This window comes from Leopardus geoffroyi, chromosome E2 (assembly GCF_018350155.1).
Source record: "Leopardus geoffroyi isolate Oge1 chromosome E2, O.geoffroyi_Oge1_pat1.0, whole genome shotgun sequence".
NCBI classification, from domain to species: domain Eukaryota; kingdom Metazoa; phylum Chordata; class Mammalia; order Carnivora; family Felidae; genus Leopardus; species Leopardus geoffroyi.
The window spans coordinates 49,111,310-49,127,175 of record NC_059335.1 but is presented as its reverse complement, the minus strand read 5'-3'; the positions used below and the strand labels follow the sequence as shown (position 1 = coordinate 49,127,175).

At 41.7% G+C, this 15,866-nt stretch overlaps 1 protein-coding gene across 2 annotated transcripts in view; it reads left to right on the top strand.

The window, feature by feature from the left end:
- GLG1 (golgi glycoprotein 1) overlaps positions 1 to 15,866 on the top strand; it is a 146,370-nt gene that overhangs the window by 113,089 nt on the left and 17,415 nt on the right. For both annotated transcript variants that reach the window (XM_045443534.1, XM_045443536.1), the window contains exons 9-18: positions 1,791 to 1,912; positions 3,362 to 3,463; positions 5,040 to 5,193; positions 6,441 to 6,578; positions 8,787 to 8,873; positions 10,178 to 10,240; positions 10,957 to 11,070; positions 12,105 to 12,193; positions 13,575 to 13,692; positions 14,897 to 14,989. In XM_045443534.1, coding sequence (XP_045299490.1) covers positions 1,791 to 1,912; positions 3,362 to 3,463; positions 5,040 to 5,193; positions 6,441 to 6,578; positions 8,787 to 8,873; positions 10,178 to 10,240; positions 10,957 to 11,070; positions 12,105 to 12,193; positions 13,575 to 13,692; positions 14,897 to 14,989 — 1,080 coding nt within the window. The remainder of the gene's footprint in view (positions 1 to 1,790; positions 1,913 to 3,361; positions 3,464 to 5,039; positions 5,194 to 6,440; positions 6,579 to 8,786; positions 8,874 to 10,177; positions 10,241 to 10,956; positions 11,071 to 12,104; positions 12,194 to 13,574; positions 13,693 to 14,896; positions 14,990 to 15,866) is intronic.

The window sequence follows — 15,866 nt, the reverse complement described above, 5'->3', positions numbered from 1 at the left end:
ATTGGTATAAATAACTTCCTTCCCAGAATATTGAAAATCTTTTGTTTTCTTTTCTTTTTTAATACTTTTTAAAACATTTTTTTTTTTTTAAGAGAGAGAGAGACAGAGTACAAACAGGGGAGGGGCAGAGAGAAAGGGGGACAGAGGATCCAAAGTGAGCTTTTCACTGACAGCAGAGAGCCCAAGGCAGGGCTTGAACTCAAAAACCACTAGACCATGACTTGAACCAGTCAGATCCTCAACCACTGAGCCACCCAGATGCCCCAGAAATCTTTTCTATTTCTCTCATCTTGATTGTTGACTTTTTAGGATAGATAGAATTGGGATTTTCTTTCTTCATTTCCTTTTGATCTGTGTTCTCTCCCCCCATGTGTGATGGGGTCAGTGCTTTCGTATGAGCCCCTGTGGGATTGTAGGTCACATGTATGAAGATCAGAGAAGACTCTCCTCCAAAGGCTAAATCTGTGACACAGAAAGGACTTTAACTTGGAAAATAGGGAACCCAAACCAGAAGGATTCTAGTTTTTAAATTTGTTGTCTGTTATTTAAGATTCCCACCCCAAAACACCATCTGCTATCCATCTGTACTAATAATGATCTTTTACATATGTAAAGTGCTTTGCAGTTTATACATCCTTCTCTTGTATATGACTCTTTCTTGTAATTCTTCCTCAGTTCAAGAAACTGCAGCTAGAGGTTAATCATGACCATGTTCTCAAAGTTAATTTCTGGCAGAGCCAGAACTATTAATAGAACTCAGGTCCTCTCATCCCTAATTTGGAGTTTTTTCCTCTGCCCCAACTGCTTTCTCCTCAAAGACCGGAAAAAAGAATTAGAGGCCCATCTTCTCATGCTCTCACTTTATTCCATGACAGAGAATGGACCAGGCAAAAATAGATGTTAAAGAAAATACTCTCATTTTCAGCTGTATCATGACAAGCATTTTTTTTTTTTAACGTTTATTTATTTTTGACAGAGAGACAGAGCATGAGCAGGGGAGGGGCAGAGAGAGAGGGTGACACAGAATCTGAAGCAGGCCCCGGGCTCTGAGCTGTCAGCACAGAGCCCGACGCGGGGCTCGAACTCACAGACTGCGAGATCATTACCTGAGCCAAAGTCGGACGCTCAACCGACTGAGCCACCCAGGCGCCCCGACAAGTATTTTTCTGGATATGTATAATGAGCAAGTTCTGCTTTACCTCTTCGTTGTATAAAAGATAATTGAGGAAAAATGGAAATTATAAGTATTGCATTCTTTTTTTAATTGATATTTCTTACAAGTTAAATGAAATCTCACATTTGTTTTTAATAGTGTGGAGCATGCTTGTTTTAATGCCAATGTATTGGCTGCATAATCCAAATTCTAGATTCTTACGACCAAATTAGGTCTCTGACTGGAAATGTCTTCTCTTTACCCTTGTCCACTCAATTCTGGCTTGGCCGTGAGGGTCAGATTTAGCAATCTGATTAACAAATAGGCAGATATGAGGGAAAAGGCAGGCTTTATATCATAAAGAGCTTTTGTTTTGGAAATGTCCAGAGATGGTCCAGACAGGTAGACAAGCAATCCCCACAGTAGCTTAAACAGAAAAACTGAGGCTCAAGGTAGAGAAGCCAGTTGGAATGTATTTGACAGGAGCTCTTATGCTTGGCCAGTGACAATTGTTAATTGTTAAACTTGTTAACAGTACATTGTGATATACCAGACCAAGTAAATATTTGAAAAAATGACATTGCTCTTCCCTCATATGTAAGAGATGTTCCTCTTTCTTAATTTTCTTTTAATCCAGCTGCAAACACTGATTCAGGAGACGGACCCTGGCGCAGATTACCGCATTGATAGAGCTCTCAATGAAGCTTGTGAATCTGTTATACAGACGGCCTGCAAACACATAAGATCGGGAGACCCAATGTAGGTTATCTTATTTGTAGTATTTATTTACATTGTATTGTATTTGGCAGTGTAGCGCCAGAAACATTCCTTCTAAACAGAAACACATACCAACTTTTGATAGAACTAGTACTGAAATGGAGCCCTTGGCTCTGCCTCATCCATGATGTAGAGACACCGAGACCCAGCATTGTGCTGAAGTTCACTGACTGTGACCGAGCATGTATGGGCCTGTGCATTAAGTCTGAAGCTGAATAATCCGTTTAATGGTCAAATGAAAACGAGAGAGAAACACTCAGGATAAAGTGACACATTACTTTGTCTCTGTAGTTCATCCTATTTGTATATTGACTCATTGTATACATTGGCTACTTGATAATTATTAGAAATTAATTAATTCTAATAGAAATAAAAACTGTTGTGGTTGGAGGATATAATCATGAATAAAATGAACTCTGAAGTTGCGTCCAAGATTTAGGAAAGCTATAAAATGCTATGCTAAAGTATTTGAATGTCATGCAGTAGTTTTCTCCATGTGATGCACAAACTAGTTTTAAAACCAAGTTGCAAGTAAAGAACAGGTTTCCCATTCTGCACAAATCCTCATAGCCTGCAGCTGGCAGTAATCAACAATAAAATGAATGCAGTCCATATTTGTCATCATTCTGTTATGCATACACTCCTGCTGTTCATGCTATAGCAGGGGATTAAAAAAGGGTATTCTTCTTTAAAGTTTTTTATGCAGTTGGAGGAGATAGACAAACACAGTGAAGACTAATTAAGAATATTTACCAATATAAAAATAACTGCATTGAGCACGAGGGGTCAAGGGAGAGGGAGGGAAGGAGAGAACTGCTATAGCTAAAAATCATTTGAAGAGACTGTCAATTAAATGCAGCGTGTGGACCTTTTCTGGGTCCTAGTTTGAATGAACATATAAAAAGGCATAAGAAAATTGGGAAAAAATTTGAAAACTAACAGGATATTACATGACATTAAGGATTTTAAAAATTAATTTCTTTTCGTGGGTTATAGTATTATGTTCTCATAGAGAAACATGCTCAAGTATTTATGAATAAAATGATAAGGTATCTGGGATTTGCTTCAAAATACCAGCAAGGGGGTGTAGAATTAAAACAAATTTAGCCATACGTTGATAAAGTTATGGGAAGGGAAGGTGGCTAATGTGTGATTCTTTACTTTTGTGTATGTTGGAGAATTTTCACAACTAACAGTTAAAAATAAAGCAGCTGCACACAGATCTTAAGTAAGCTGAGTCCTAAGTGCTAAGTGATCCTGAAGTTAGAAGCCATAGTCATTGTCAGACTGATTTAATTTGAGTTATTCTCAGAAAAGTAAATCCCTGATTGCCCTCAAAAATAGCTCAATGACTTTTTCTACAGACCAAGGAAATAATGATGTGAGAATTCCAAACCTGTTGCTACAATTTCATCCCTGTTTTATTCCCAGGATCCTCTCGTGCCTGATGGAGCACTTGTACACGGAGAAAATGGTGGAAGATTGTGAACACCGTCTGTTAGAGCTGCAGTATTTCATCTCCCGAGATTGGAAGTGAGTATTTTGAAGCCAGAATCAAGTGTAAGCCTCAGCATGTTCTCCTGTGTAGTCAGTATCTTTTGTATTATTTGAAATAACCGGTAGGAATATGTTTTTAAGTTCTGGGATAGCTGACACACTCCAATCCCTTGGGAAATCTTTCTTGCTTTCAGAATAGTATCTCAAAGCTGAGGCAGCCCCTGCAGGTCTGTCCCAGTGTACCCCCATTCGCTACTATTTTGGAAGTCAGAGTCAAATGTTTCTGATACCACAAACATCTATCCTGCAAGGACTTGGGCACCTGTGGGGCAGCAGAAGCTCTTCAGATACGTTTCTAAGAAGATACTAGTGCATTTTAATTTGTATTGATTTGTGCTGGATATGGGAATTTACTTTTATTCCTTTAATTATTCAAAGTTACTGAATTTTCTATCTTAAGAGGCTCTTATCAATAAGTGACAACTTGATTCTCTAATTCTCTTCTCATCCTGTTAGTCAAGAAAGGAGGGGTAGGGGACGAAATAGAAGAAGGATCTGTGTTGCAGTCAGAATCACTGTAATTTACTGGCTTCAGTGCCCTCCTCTTTTTATGTCTCAGTTTCCCTTCCACTTCCAGAGCAGCCAGGACCCGACAGCTTGGGAAGCTGGCTTTTCCTGCCGCACCCAGGCTCAGCTCCTTCCTGACTCAGTTATCTCAACCCCTGGAGTTTGGTCATTAACTTTTTCTAGTGATTGAGTATGTCACCCACAAACTTTACTGGGAAGTGATTACTCAGAAGGTTCAATGTATTTTTATTTCTGTGTCCTCAGATTAGCTCTGGAAAGGACTACAGAAAAGTACATGGGAATTTCTCTGTACTTTCTCAGGCCGTCTAAGCCTGAGTTTAGACTTAGAGTCTAAACTCTGTTTACGTAGTTTACTGAGTTTACTGCCTTAATCAAAACTCTGTTTTTCCTCTTCTGTAACTCCTTTACCCATGATCAAAAAAATGCTTCACAGGCCTAAAAGCTACTCATTAAGTATTAGCTTTTCTCCTCCCATTCACTAGCTCTCCCCTAAAGTTGACATTATGATGTGGACAGAATTAAGCATCTATTGGTCTGATTTGGAGAAGCTGCAGGCTCATTGCCTTAATCCATTGTCTCCAGAGTCAGAGTTAAATGTCAAGTTTTTTAAGTTGATAAGCATATTCAGGTAAACTAAAAATGGAACTGCCTTAGCTTGCATGGGAGGAAGAAGAGTAACAGTTTTACTGGAAAGGAAGTCGAGTGAGGGATTTTGTTTATCTTGCCATTTCCTGATCCTATTGAATCTAGTGTATCAGATAGGATTGAATTTCACACTTAGAAAAAAAGTATTGAGTGGAAAGTTGCGAATTGCCTGGTGATAAGCTACAGCCCTTATTTTCTCATTTCAGCCTGGGCGTGTTAGTGCTGAGTCTGCTGTTGTAATGTTGCGCATCTTACATAGCTGTCTTGGCCTCTTTGAGGTAGAACTTAAATCTTCTGTGCCAAGGTCAACAGACTTCTACAGATTGACCACTGTGTGTTCCTGAAGAACAAAATTCAGGAATATCTTTTAACTTTATAGGCTGGACCCTGTCTTATACCGCAAGTGCCAGGGAGATGCATCTCGTCTTTGCCACACCCATGGTTGGAATGAAACCAGTGAACTTATGCCTCCCGGAGCTGTGTTCTCCTGCTTATATAGACATGCCTACCGCACGGAGGAACAGGGCAGGAGGGTATGCATTCAATACTGACTTCATTTCTTCTTATCAACCATTTGTTTTTTTAGTTAGTTTGTTGTATTGTGCTGACTTCTGTTATTGTAGGAAACTTTGTTTATTAGTATATCTGGCAGGGAGGGGTTGCTGCACTACTAGAAACTTCCATTATTCAGTGACTAATCATAGAGTTGCTTCACCAGCTTCTTTCCATCTGATTTTACATTTTCAACAAAGTAAGTCAGGGGACATTTCCAGTTTTTTCTTTAAATTACCAAAATCTTTTTTTTTTTTTTTTTTTTTTTTACACATTGATTTATTTTTGAGAAACAGAGTGAGACAAAGCGTGAGCGGGGGAGGGGCAGAGAGAGAAGGAGACACAGAATCTGAAGCAGGTTCCAGGCTCTGAGCCAGTGGTCAGCACAGAGCCTGATGTGGGACTCGAACTCACAAACTGTGAGATCATGACCTGAGCCGAAGTAGGACGTTCAACCGACTGAGCCACCCAGGCGCCCCTAAATTACCAAAATCTAAATGACAAATAGATATTGCCACCCTAATTTTATTTAACTTTAAAGTTCCATTAGAAGCTCTTAACCAGGTTACAGACGGTTTTTAGACTTATTGTGAGTTTTGGTAAATTTGAACTTAATGTTCCTGACCCAAGTGTGTGCCTTTTCCTGAACTGGAGCCCGCATTCTACCCTACATTCATAGAGTAATAGCAGATTAGTTCCGCTAAACAAAAAACTCTAACCTAACCTGAACAAATCCGGTTCACTTTTTATCAGAGTATTTTGAGAAAAGGATGTTGTCTCAATAGTGTATTAGAAAATATTGAATGTATAATCTCATTCCTAGAGATACAGGCTTTTAGAAGTCTCCTAGAAAATTTAATCCTTATTCTGGAAGAGATTTGAGGTATAAAGTTTATGTAAATTACTATAACGTTCTCTGTTAGTTTCCTGACAACAGATATCCTTTATCTAGTGCTTTTTTGTTTCGGTTATGGTGCTTTTTTATTTTAATGTTTATTTTATTTTTGAGCGAGAGAGAGCGAGTGTGAGCAGGGGAGAAGCTGAGAGCGAGGGGGACAGAGGGTCCTAAGCAGGCTCTTCGCTGACAGCACCAAGCCCGATGTGGGGCTTAGACTCATGAACCATGAGATCATGAGGTCATGACCCAAGCTGAAGTCGGATGCTCAACCAACCAGGCACCCTTGCTTCTGGTACTTTTAAAGTATTTTGCTTGTTCTTTCTCATACAGCTTTCACGAGAGTGCCGAGCAGAAGTCCAAAGGATCCTACACCAGCGTGCCATGGATGTTAAGCTGGATCCTGGCCTTCAGGATAAATGCCTTATCGATCTGGGAAAATGGTGCAGTGAAAAAACAGAGACTGGACAGGTAGCTCACATAGCCACCTATTTATCTTATAGTAGTAATAATAATCATCATCATCACAATTAACATTTTATATAGAGTACAGACCATAAAATACAATCTTTATTTTTGTTACATCATTCAGTGTCCTCTTCATAAGAAATCCTAAGGAAATTTTCTCTTTCGTCTCTGTGGAAGGAATAATACTACTTTTCCTAAGCCGTTGGTTTGTTTTTATATTATGGTTACTGTATTTTGTAAGCGATTATTTTCCCCCTTCGTGTTGCCTCTTAAAAAGCCTGGAGCCAAAGGTATGACCTGCCTCTAGCAAGTATATGAGATTTTGTGGTAGGCTTTTGTGTACCAGGTTTGCTGCTAGCCCCATCCCCCCTTCTTTACCATATTTTCTTTTTCTTCCTATTTTTTAACTCATTCTAACTTTATTTTATATTGCCTTTTTTTTCTCTTCTCACTTTTATAAGGTACGTTAAGTCCTTTCGAGAGAAGGCAGTGTATAAATATAAACAATTCTAAATACTGGCATACATGAATAGCATGCATGCCATCCAGTAGTCCTATAAGATATGTAGGAATGGGAATTATCTTTTCCATTTGGTAATTGACAGAATTGAGACTCAAGAAGTGAAGGAAGTGTACTGACTTCCTTTCCTAATACTCAGGTGTAATCCTAACCAGACATCTGGTCCATTGTGTCATAACCTCTCCATACCGGAAAGCATAGAGAAGAAGCAGCCCCCAGAATTATATGCATGCTGTGAGTGGTTCCTAACGATTTTGTGCCTGCTTTAAAAAAATAGAAAAGCTACATTACTGCTTTCTAGCAAATTAAGTTAGAAGGTAGTGTGTCCTCTGTGGTGAGGAGTAAGTCCTTGTTTAAAGCTCCAGTAATACTAGAACAAAGTGTGAACTCAGGTTTCCAGGTTCCATTTTTACTACTCCAGAACATCCTCTGGGATTAAACTATTAAAAACTTACCCATGCAGGAATTGGGTATGTTTAAGAAGCAACATGGCTCACTATTCAGATCTGCTCACCCTGGGAATGCCATTTTCAGCAGGCTACCTCCTGGGCCTGCTGCAGTTCTGTCAAATTTATTGTTAGAAAACGCTTGCAGTTCAGCTTTCTGCTGCCTCTGTCTAATGAAACAAAAGATATGGTCACATGGAATCCCAGAAAACAGTTTCTTTCCATACCCCCTTTGAAGTAACAGTGAGAAAGCTATGCTGTGTGGCAGTCCATTGCTGTGAAGCTTGGCTCAGGAAAGGATTCTATGACTGGGATTTTTCCCTTAGCCATTTATCTTACTCCCGAGGTTTTATGCATTTTCCTTTAGGGATTCCCCACCCCACCCCCGCTTTCTGGGCATTGTATAATTCCTACACCCCCCTGCTCATCCCTTCCTATTCTAATTCCAAAACAGAGACTCTTGCAAAATAGTAAGTTAAACTTGATCCTTTGATAGAGCCCTTTGCTGAGAAATATCTGTTGATATGCTTTAAGAAAATGAGCTTCTGTTCTACTTAAAACCTCTATGTTTCTAAAGGGAATAGTCATGGAATGATACTACGAGGTCTCTCCAGGTCAGTTTCCAAAGCCTAGACAAGATAGTGTTAATGTGCTCACTTGCTTTGCAGTTTTCCTCAGGATCTTTCTATGTGGGCCAAGGTTAGAATCCCACATTTGACTTGCAGGAGCTATAAGTTCTATGCTGTGTTTTGGATCCTGGGTCCCAGCCTACTTTGCTCATGAAAAGTCTTAAAATATTCCATGTCTTTCCCTGTAAATCTGTTGTTCGTTGATTATTATTGGTGCGCAGATTTAAAATGGGAGCAAAGGTGATCAAAACATAGGTTAAAATTGAATGGCAGGTTGTTGGTAGAGTGGAATAAAGGCCTGATAAAATTTTTAGACTCTGAAGACGTCTCGACATTGATTCTTGTTGGACTTACTGATTGGGCCTTCTGGAGGATTTGCATGGCTATTGTAGCCCCTTGTGACCCTCTTAACCACCCTTTTACATCAAGTACTTATTTTTCAACAATCCCAGTTTGGGGACTCAAACAAAGCTTTAGTGTTCTGTTCAGTGAAATAGTTTTTAAAAGGAAAGATAAGGAGCACCACTGAAAAGGAAGTAGTAGACCCTGTTCTCTCTGCTTCCCTTGTTCATTTATATAATTGACACATGCCAAGGGATTGCTTTCTTACTTGCAGGAGCTAGAGTGCCTCCAGGACCACCTTGACGACCTGGCTGTAGAGTGCAGAGATATAGTCGGCAACCTCACTGAGTTAGAATCTGAGGTAAGCAGTCTGCAGCTTGTAGATGGCGGCAGCCCTGTCAGCAACCTGTCCTCTGTTCTCAGGCTTGCTGTTTTTCAGCCCCGAGAGTGTCACTTCTCTCCGCTGGCTTTACCAAGAAGTGTTTTGTTTTGTTTCCTAAACCCCTCTCCTCATTTCTCCAGAGAAATAGCCCATACATTTAGCCCTTTGGTTTTCTTCGTAAATTAGAATTATCACAGTGATTAGACCAATCTTTTCCCTGGCCTTTAAGAAAAGCTAGCAGCTGTGCTTCAGATCTCTCAATCACGTGCAAGACCAGTCCGAACATTCCCGTTCCTGTTCTCTTACCTTAGCTCTTTCGGTTAGGTCATCTGGTAATGTTTGTGTCATCATTAAGAAAATAAAAGGCTGGGATTTCCACTTAAATGTGGAAGATTGAATACACGTGTTTATCCGTGTTTCATCCTGTAACTCACTAAAATATTAAAAAAGAAATTAGAAAGTCTCATAAGCAAGAAATACTATTTAGAAATACAGCATTACTGGGGAAGGAGCAGATAAAAATGTTAAAATGGTCTTGTGGGAGCAGAAATCAGGGAAACGGGAAATTGCTATTTTTTTTATCATAAGCCTTTTAGAACTGTTTGAATTGTCAAAAGTATCAATACGTACAATTACATTGCTCAGCTAGTCTTTTTTTTTTTTTTTTTTTTTTTTTGCTTTCTATTTTTCAAAAGTTTATTGCTTTCTTTCATCTTCTGTCATCTCCCTTCTCCAATTTTCATTGTCCTTATGGGCTTTTGAGGACATTCTGGGGTGTGTCACTCTTTAAAGGAAGATATTATTTCAGCAGCTAGTGCTGCACAGAGGTTGCTGTCTGCTTAAAGGCATTTGTGTATGTTCCCCAGAGGCAGTGGTTTGTCGTCTGTTTTAGGAGCTTATAAACTAAAGACAGATGTCAGTTACCCGCATTTTCATTTTGAACTGCTTAGCCATTTGGAAAAACTCCAAAGGCTAAACACTAGGATTACTGTTAAATGTTTTATTTTCTGTACTGTTCTTAATTCTGCCTTATCTTTTGCTCAGGCCCAAGGGGTATCTGCCTCTAGAAAACCTTGCCTTTCAGAATATAATGAAGGAGCAATTCTCTCTGTGCTGTGGCTGTCTAACCTAAAGACCAGACTAGCTTCCAGATGGACACCTTAGATTATGGCGATGGCAAATGCCCATCAGTTGCTACTGAGTCAGAAACACAAACTTGCCCCGCTTCCTAAACTACTGGCTCTTTCTAAAGCAGAATTATTAATATGTTTAATCTCCCACAGGATATTCAGATCGAAGCCTTACTGATGAGAGCCTGTGAGCCCATAATTCAGAACTTCTGCCACGTAAGTAATGTCTGGAGAAATGGATTCAAAACAAAACCAAATTCACTGGGACTTTGTGTGTTGCACTAACTTCCTTGTCTTCGGCATACATTACTCCTGAGTGATCATCAGATTGACGAATTAAAGTGAAAAATGTAAACAAAATCAAGAGATGGGTGCCACCATCCTCAGAAACCTTATTTGATTATCATTGGTAGATGACCTGGTATGTGGTTAATGGCAGTTGTGGAGATGCCCTTTACAGGGGGCAGGGGGAGGCCCTCCTGAGCATAGCTGTGTTGCCGCCAATACATCAGCCTGGGGTTTGTTAGCATTAATAGTAGCTGCACCTCCCGACTCTCTTCTTGTAAATTAAATTAATTCTGTTATTTTGAACTAGCTAAATTACAGGGGTGAAACCATGCAGGAACCAGGAGGCAATGTTGGGTGTGATGCTGAAAGCCAGCTGCTGGCATCATGTAGGGGAAGGAGTAAAAACCCTGCACAGTTCATGTTCTTGTCGGAGCTTCATGCAGGGCAGCTTGCTGTGCCAATACTGATAAACACTGATGAACATCCCTTGTAATTTCGCAGGCTTATTTTGGTATAATTTATGAGGCATCTTGTTGGTGAAGGCTCTAGAATCAGTCTCGTTTTCCATTTTTCTATGAACTAGGGTGCACGATTTGTTCACTAATTGTTAGAAATGAAATGTAAATGTGCACTGCCTTCCCCAGGATGTGGCAGATAACCAGATAGACTCTGGGGACCTGATGGAGTGTCTGATTCAGAACAAACACCAGAAGGATATGAATGAGAAGTGCGCCATTGGAGTTACCCACTTCCAGCTGGTGAGTAACACCAGGCAAATCCTGACTGTCTTGGCTGCTTCGATGGCTCTGAATTCTTTCTCTTCCAGAGCATCAGGGCACCTCTTCCGTGAGAAATCTTTTTTCTCCAAATATATGTCCTCTCTGGTTCTCAAAAAATACGGTCTTTTCCACTATGGCCAGGCACGATGGTAGGCTCTAGGAATGCAGTGCTAAATAGAGTCTGTACCCTTAGGGAACAGGCGGTCCAGCAGGAATAGAGATGAGTCACATTGTTTGCTTTTCATAAGATACGTTAACCTTTGCTTGCACAGCAAGTATGAGTGGGATCTGCTGTTTTGTCATTGTTCAGTGCAGCAGCCCAAATGTCTATCAGTGTACTGAACTCTTAAGCCTTTTTTTTTCTTCTAAATCGTACTACCCAGGTCTGGCATCCGCATAAGGTTAAACTGTACTTTTCACAGTTACACATGTCTAAAGAAAGTGTTTCTGGTAAAGCAAGCACTTCCTTCCCGGGAGGATGGAATCTGTCATCTGTATAAAATTGATCTCTTCCCAGGGCCTATGGGCTACGTGGCTGCCTTTACCAAATGATATTGAGGGCCTCTGGAGTGTGGGTACTGGAGACAGTGGGCAACAAACCCTGCCCTTGTCTGTTCTGTGTTCTAGTAAGAGAAAGACACAAAACACATTTACAAATAAGTACAGAGTCTCAGGTGGGCTAGAGCTGCATAAGGGCTAGAGGATGAAGGAGAAAGGGGACTTGAGAAGGAGATGTTTGAGTAGAAATGCTGAGGAGGTGATGCGCGGACCAGGGAGGATCTGGGAGAAGGGCTTCGTGGCAGAGGGAGCAGCATGATTGGAATGGCAGGAACGCCAGGGTACCCTTAGCAGAGGGAATAATGGGGAGGTTGGCAGGTCACGAAGTCTGAGATGGAGGGCAAGTTTCACAGGGCATGGAAGGCAGGCTTCTGCAGTCTCTGTGCAATCAGCCAGCACTGCCAATCGGAACTTGCCACAGAGCTGCTGATTTTCTTTCTCATCATCTTTTTCAGGTGCAGATGAAGGATTTTCGGTTTTCTTACAAGTTTAAAATGGCCTGCAAGGAGGATGTGTTGAAACTCTGCCCCAACATAAAAAAGAAGTATGTAACGTTTAATTGATTAATTCTGCTTCCCTAAACTCTGGACAAACGTCCTGTGTACTGGTAGGGTTAGCCTTGGAGGCCTGCACACTCCCTTGGTAGTACGGCCATGCACTTGGGCTGTGTGGCCACATGATCTTTGTGGCTGTCTGCAGCCACAGGGGACGGTGGTGGTTCTGACACAGAGAGCCTGGAGGCTAAAGGGGCGATTTTAATGTTCCCAGGTTCGGGCTGTCTGACTGAAGAGGCAGATTTAGATTGTTACTTAGAGAAGCCAGTTATAGTATGAATAAGAGGTTAACTGCCTCCCAACATCATTCCATTATGTTAACTCTTTGGGAGAGCAGCAGGGGCTTTTACTGAATTAGAGGTCTAGTTTGGAAACAAAAACTTTATTCATTTATGAATTCAGTCTCAGGGCACCTGGGTGGCTCAGTCGGTTAGGCGTCCCACTTTTGATTTTGGCTCAGGTTATGATCTCACAGTTAATGAGATCAAGCCCCGCATCGGGCTCTGCGTGGACAGTGCGGTGCCTACTTGGGATTCTCACTCTCTTTCTCTGCTCCTCCCCTGCTCACACTGGCTCTCTCTCAAAAATAAACTTCAAAAAAAAAAAAAAGGTCTCAGTGAAGACAGTGATGGGCTTTTACAGCATGGCTGCCTGAATTCTTCCATCTTACTCTTTGCAAAGGCATGTTTCTAGAACACATCTCTCTCCCTCATATAAATCAAGTTCCCATTTTGCTCAAGGTTCTGTACCTCTCAAGAATGAATTTCACAGCTCATCAAAGAAAGACACAGTCTAGAGTTAAGAGCAGCATTCCTCTCTGGTCTCATGTTTTTTTTTTTGTTTTTTTGTTTTTTTTTTTAAATTTTTTTTTTTTTTTTTTTTCAACGTTTATTTATTTTTGGGACAGAGAGAGACAGAGCATGAACGGGGGAGGGTCAGAGAGAGAGGGAGACACAGAATCGGAAACAGGCTCCAGGCTCTGAGCCATCAGCCCAGAGCCCGACGCGGGGCTCGAACTCACGGACCGCGAGATCGTGACCTGGCTGAAGTCGGACGCTTAACCGACTGCGCCACCCAGGCGCCCCTCTGGTCTCATGTTTTTAGCAAAACAAGCATCGAACTGTCCTTACGTCCCCTCTGTGGCCTCCCTACCTGTCAGGATTGTAGTGCGCTTTCAGTCATTTGTGACATAGAGAGGTTACTGCTTTTAGCGCTTTTAACACAATGAGACTTCTAGAAAAAGCATTCAAAAACGTGGTGAAGAGGGTCATGCATTCTGGAGTGTTGATGTGGCCCCTGCCCCAGCTCAGCCCCTGGCTCTCTGCCCTCATGTGGCTCCAGCCAGTCTCAGCCTTCTCCTTTCCTTGGCAGGGTGGACGTGGTGATCTGTCTGAGCACCACTGTGCGCAATGACACTCTACAGGAAGCCAAGGAACACAGGGTGTCCCTGAAGTGCCGCAAGCAGCTGCGGGTGGAGGAGCTAGAGATGGTAATGCCTCATAGCACAGCCTCTGGTCCCAGAAACACAGAGGCGGGTCTGGAAAGTTGGGTGAAGGGTGAGGGCAAATTGAAAGGTTTTAGCCATTATTATGGTTGTTAAGATTTGGAGCCTTGTGCTCAGATCTTACCGTGTGACAGCTTCTTGCTTCACTTTTCCTAACCGATAAAGTATTTTTACCACATGTAACTGGAAGCTCACTATAGGACAAGCTGTAAGCACATGATACAGTCCGTGCATCAGTAATGCCCTCAAGGATCAAGGGTCTCTCCCTGTTTGCTTTGCTGTTCATGGCACCAGCTTCATGGTAAGGCTGCTTCCCCTCACCATGGCTACCTGCAGCGGCTCTGGCCTCCTGCTCCACGTCGTCTCCAGCAGGAAAGTAGAACAGGAGAGACCTCCTCCCTCCCCCACAGCCTGTAGCCAGATCCTTCCCTCAATTTGCTCGTGTCAGCTGGAGATCTGTGCCCACTCCCTGACCAACAACAGTCTCCAGGGGAATGCCATGCCCTGAAGAGCTTACAGATCACGAGGTACAACAGTTACTGGCAAGTCGAATGCAGTGTGCGCTCTAAGGGGAAACTTATGTTACTTTTGAGGTTAAGCTAAACAGCTAAAAATGTTTAGTATATTCTGTATTGTGAATTCTACTTATTTCACTTCAGTCTAAATAAAAACTAAAAACTAGTAATGAACACCAAACACCAGTAATATTGCAAAAGTTACATTACTAGATTTTCACGTAGGGTGGGAGTGATTCAGTGGTAATTATGTGTTAAGTGGAGCTCTCCTCAATATCCTAGTGTAATTGAGACTTTGGGTCCCTAGCGTTGGACCTCGCTCTTTCAATAAAACAATAATAAAAGTAGAACCCTACGTTTATATAATGCTTTAATTTCCTAAAGTGGTTTCCACATCATATTATCTTACTTCATTTCACAGCAGTCCTGCGAAGGGGCCGGGTAGGTGGCAGCATTTTGTTTTGCAAAAAAAGTCCAAGGCCATCTAGCTAGTTAGTGCAGAATTGAAACTAAATGCCAGCTCTCCTTTTACTGCGGTGGCCCACTGCTCCTATTTTGCTGTGTAAAGGTTGTGGTCACTAGACAAGATCTGGTCAGTACGTGAATATGTAGAACATTTGACATCTCTAGTTTCGAGTAACCTCACTTTTCCATGCTGGCCGCCTCCCATACAGACAGAGGACATCCGTCTGGAACCAGATCTGTATGAAGCTTGCAAGAGTGACATCAAGAACTACTGTTCCACTGTGCAGTATGGCAATGCTCAGGTAACTGTCTGTTTATATTTTTTAATTGTGAAACTGTGAAGGTAACATTTTGGGACACCTAAGTGGCTCAGTCGGTTAAGTGTCTGACTTTTTATTGCAGCTTAGGTCATGATCTCATGGTTCATGAGTTTGAGCCCCACATTGTGCTCTCTGCTGGCTGTGAGGAGCCTGCTTGGGATTCTCTCTCTCTCTCTCTCTCTCTCTCTCTCTCTCTCTCTCTCTCTCTGTCCTTCCCCAACTTGTGCGCTTGTGCTCTTTCTCTCTCACTCTCTCAAAATACACTTGAAAAAATTTTTTATTGTTATGTTTATTTATTTAGAGAGATTGAGAGACAGAGTGCAAGGGGGGAGGGGCAGTGAGAGAGGGAGACACAGAATCTGAAGCAGGCTCCAGGCTCTGCACTGTCAACACAGAGCCTGATGTGGGGCTCGAACACATGAGTGTGAGATCATGACCTGAGTCAAAGTTGGACATTCAACTGACTGAGCCACCCATGCACCCCTCAAAATACACTTTAAGTAAAAAAAAAAAAAAAAAAAAAAAAAAAGAGAGAGGGGCGCCTGAGTGGCTCACTCGGTTAAGTGTCTGACTCTTGGTTTTGGCTAAGGTCATGATCTCACAGTTCATGCGTTCAAGTCCCACATCAGGCTCCACACTGACAGCACAGAGCCTGCTTGGGATTCTCTCTCTCCCTGTCTGTACCCCCCCCCCCCCCACAATCTCTCCCTGCCCTTTCTTTCATAATAAATAAATAAACTTAAAAAAAAAAAAAGAAAATGTGAAGTTAACATTTTAGCCGTGAATTCTTTGCTGGTGGAATGAGCCTCGTCACATTCTGTCCAGCCTAGTCATCCCCTCCTAAGCTTTACCAGACTTT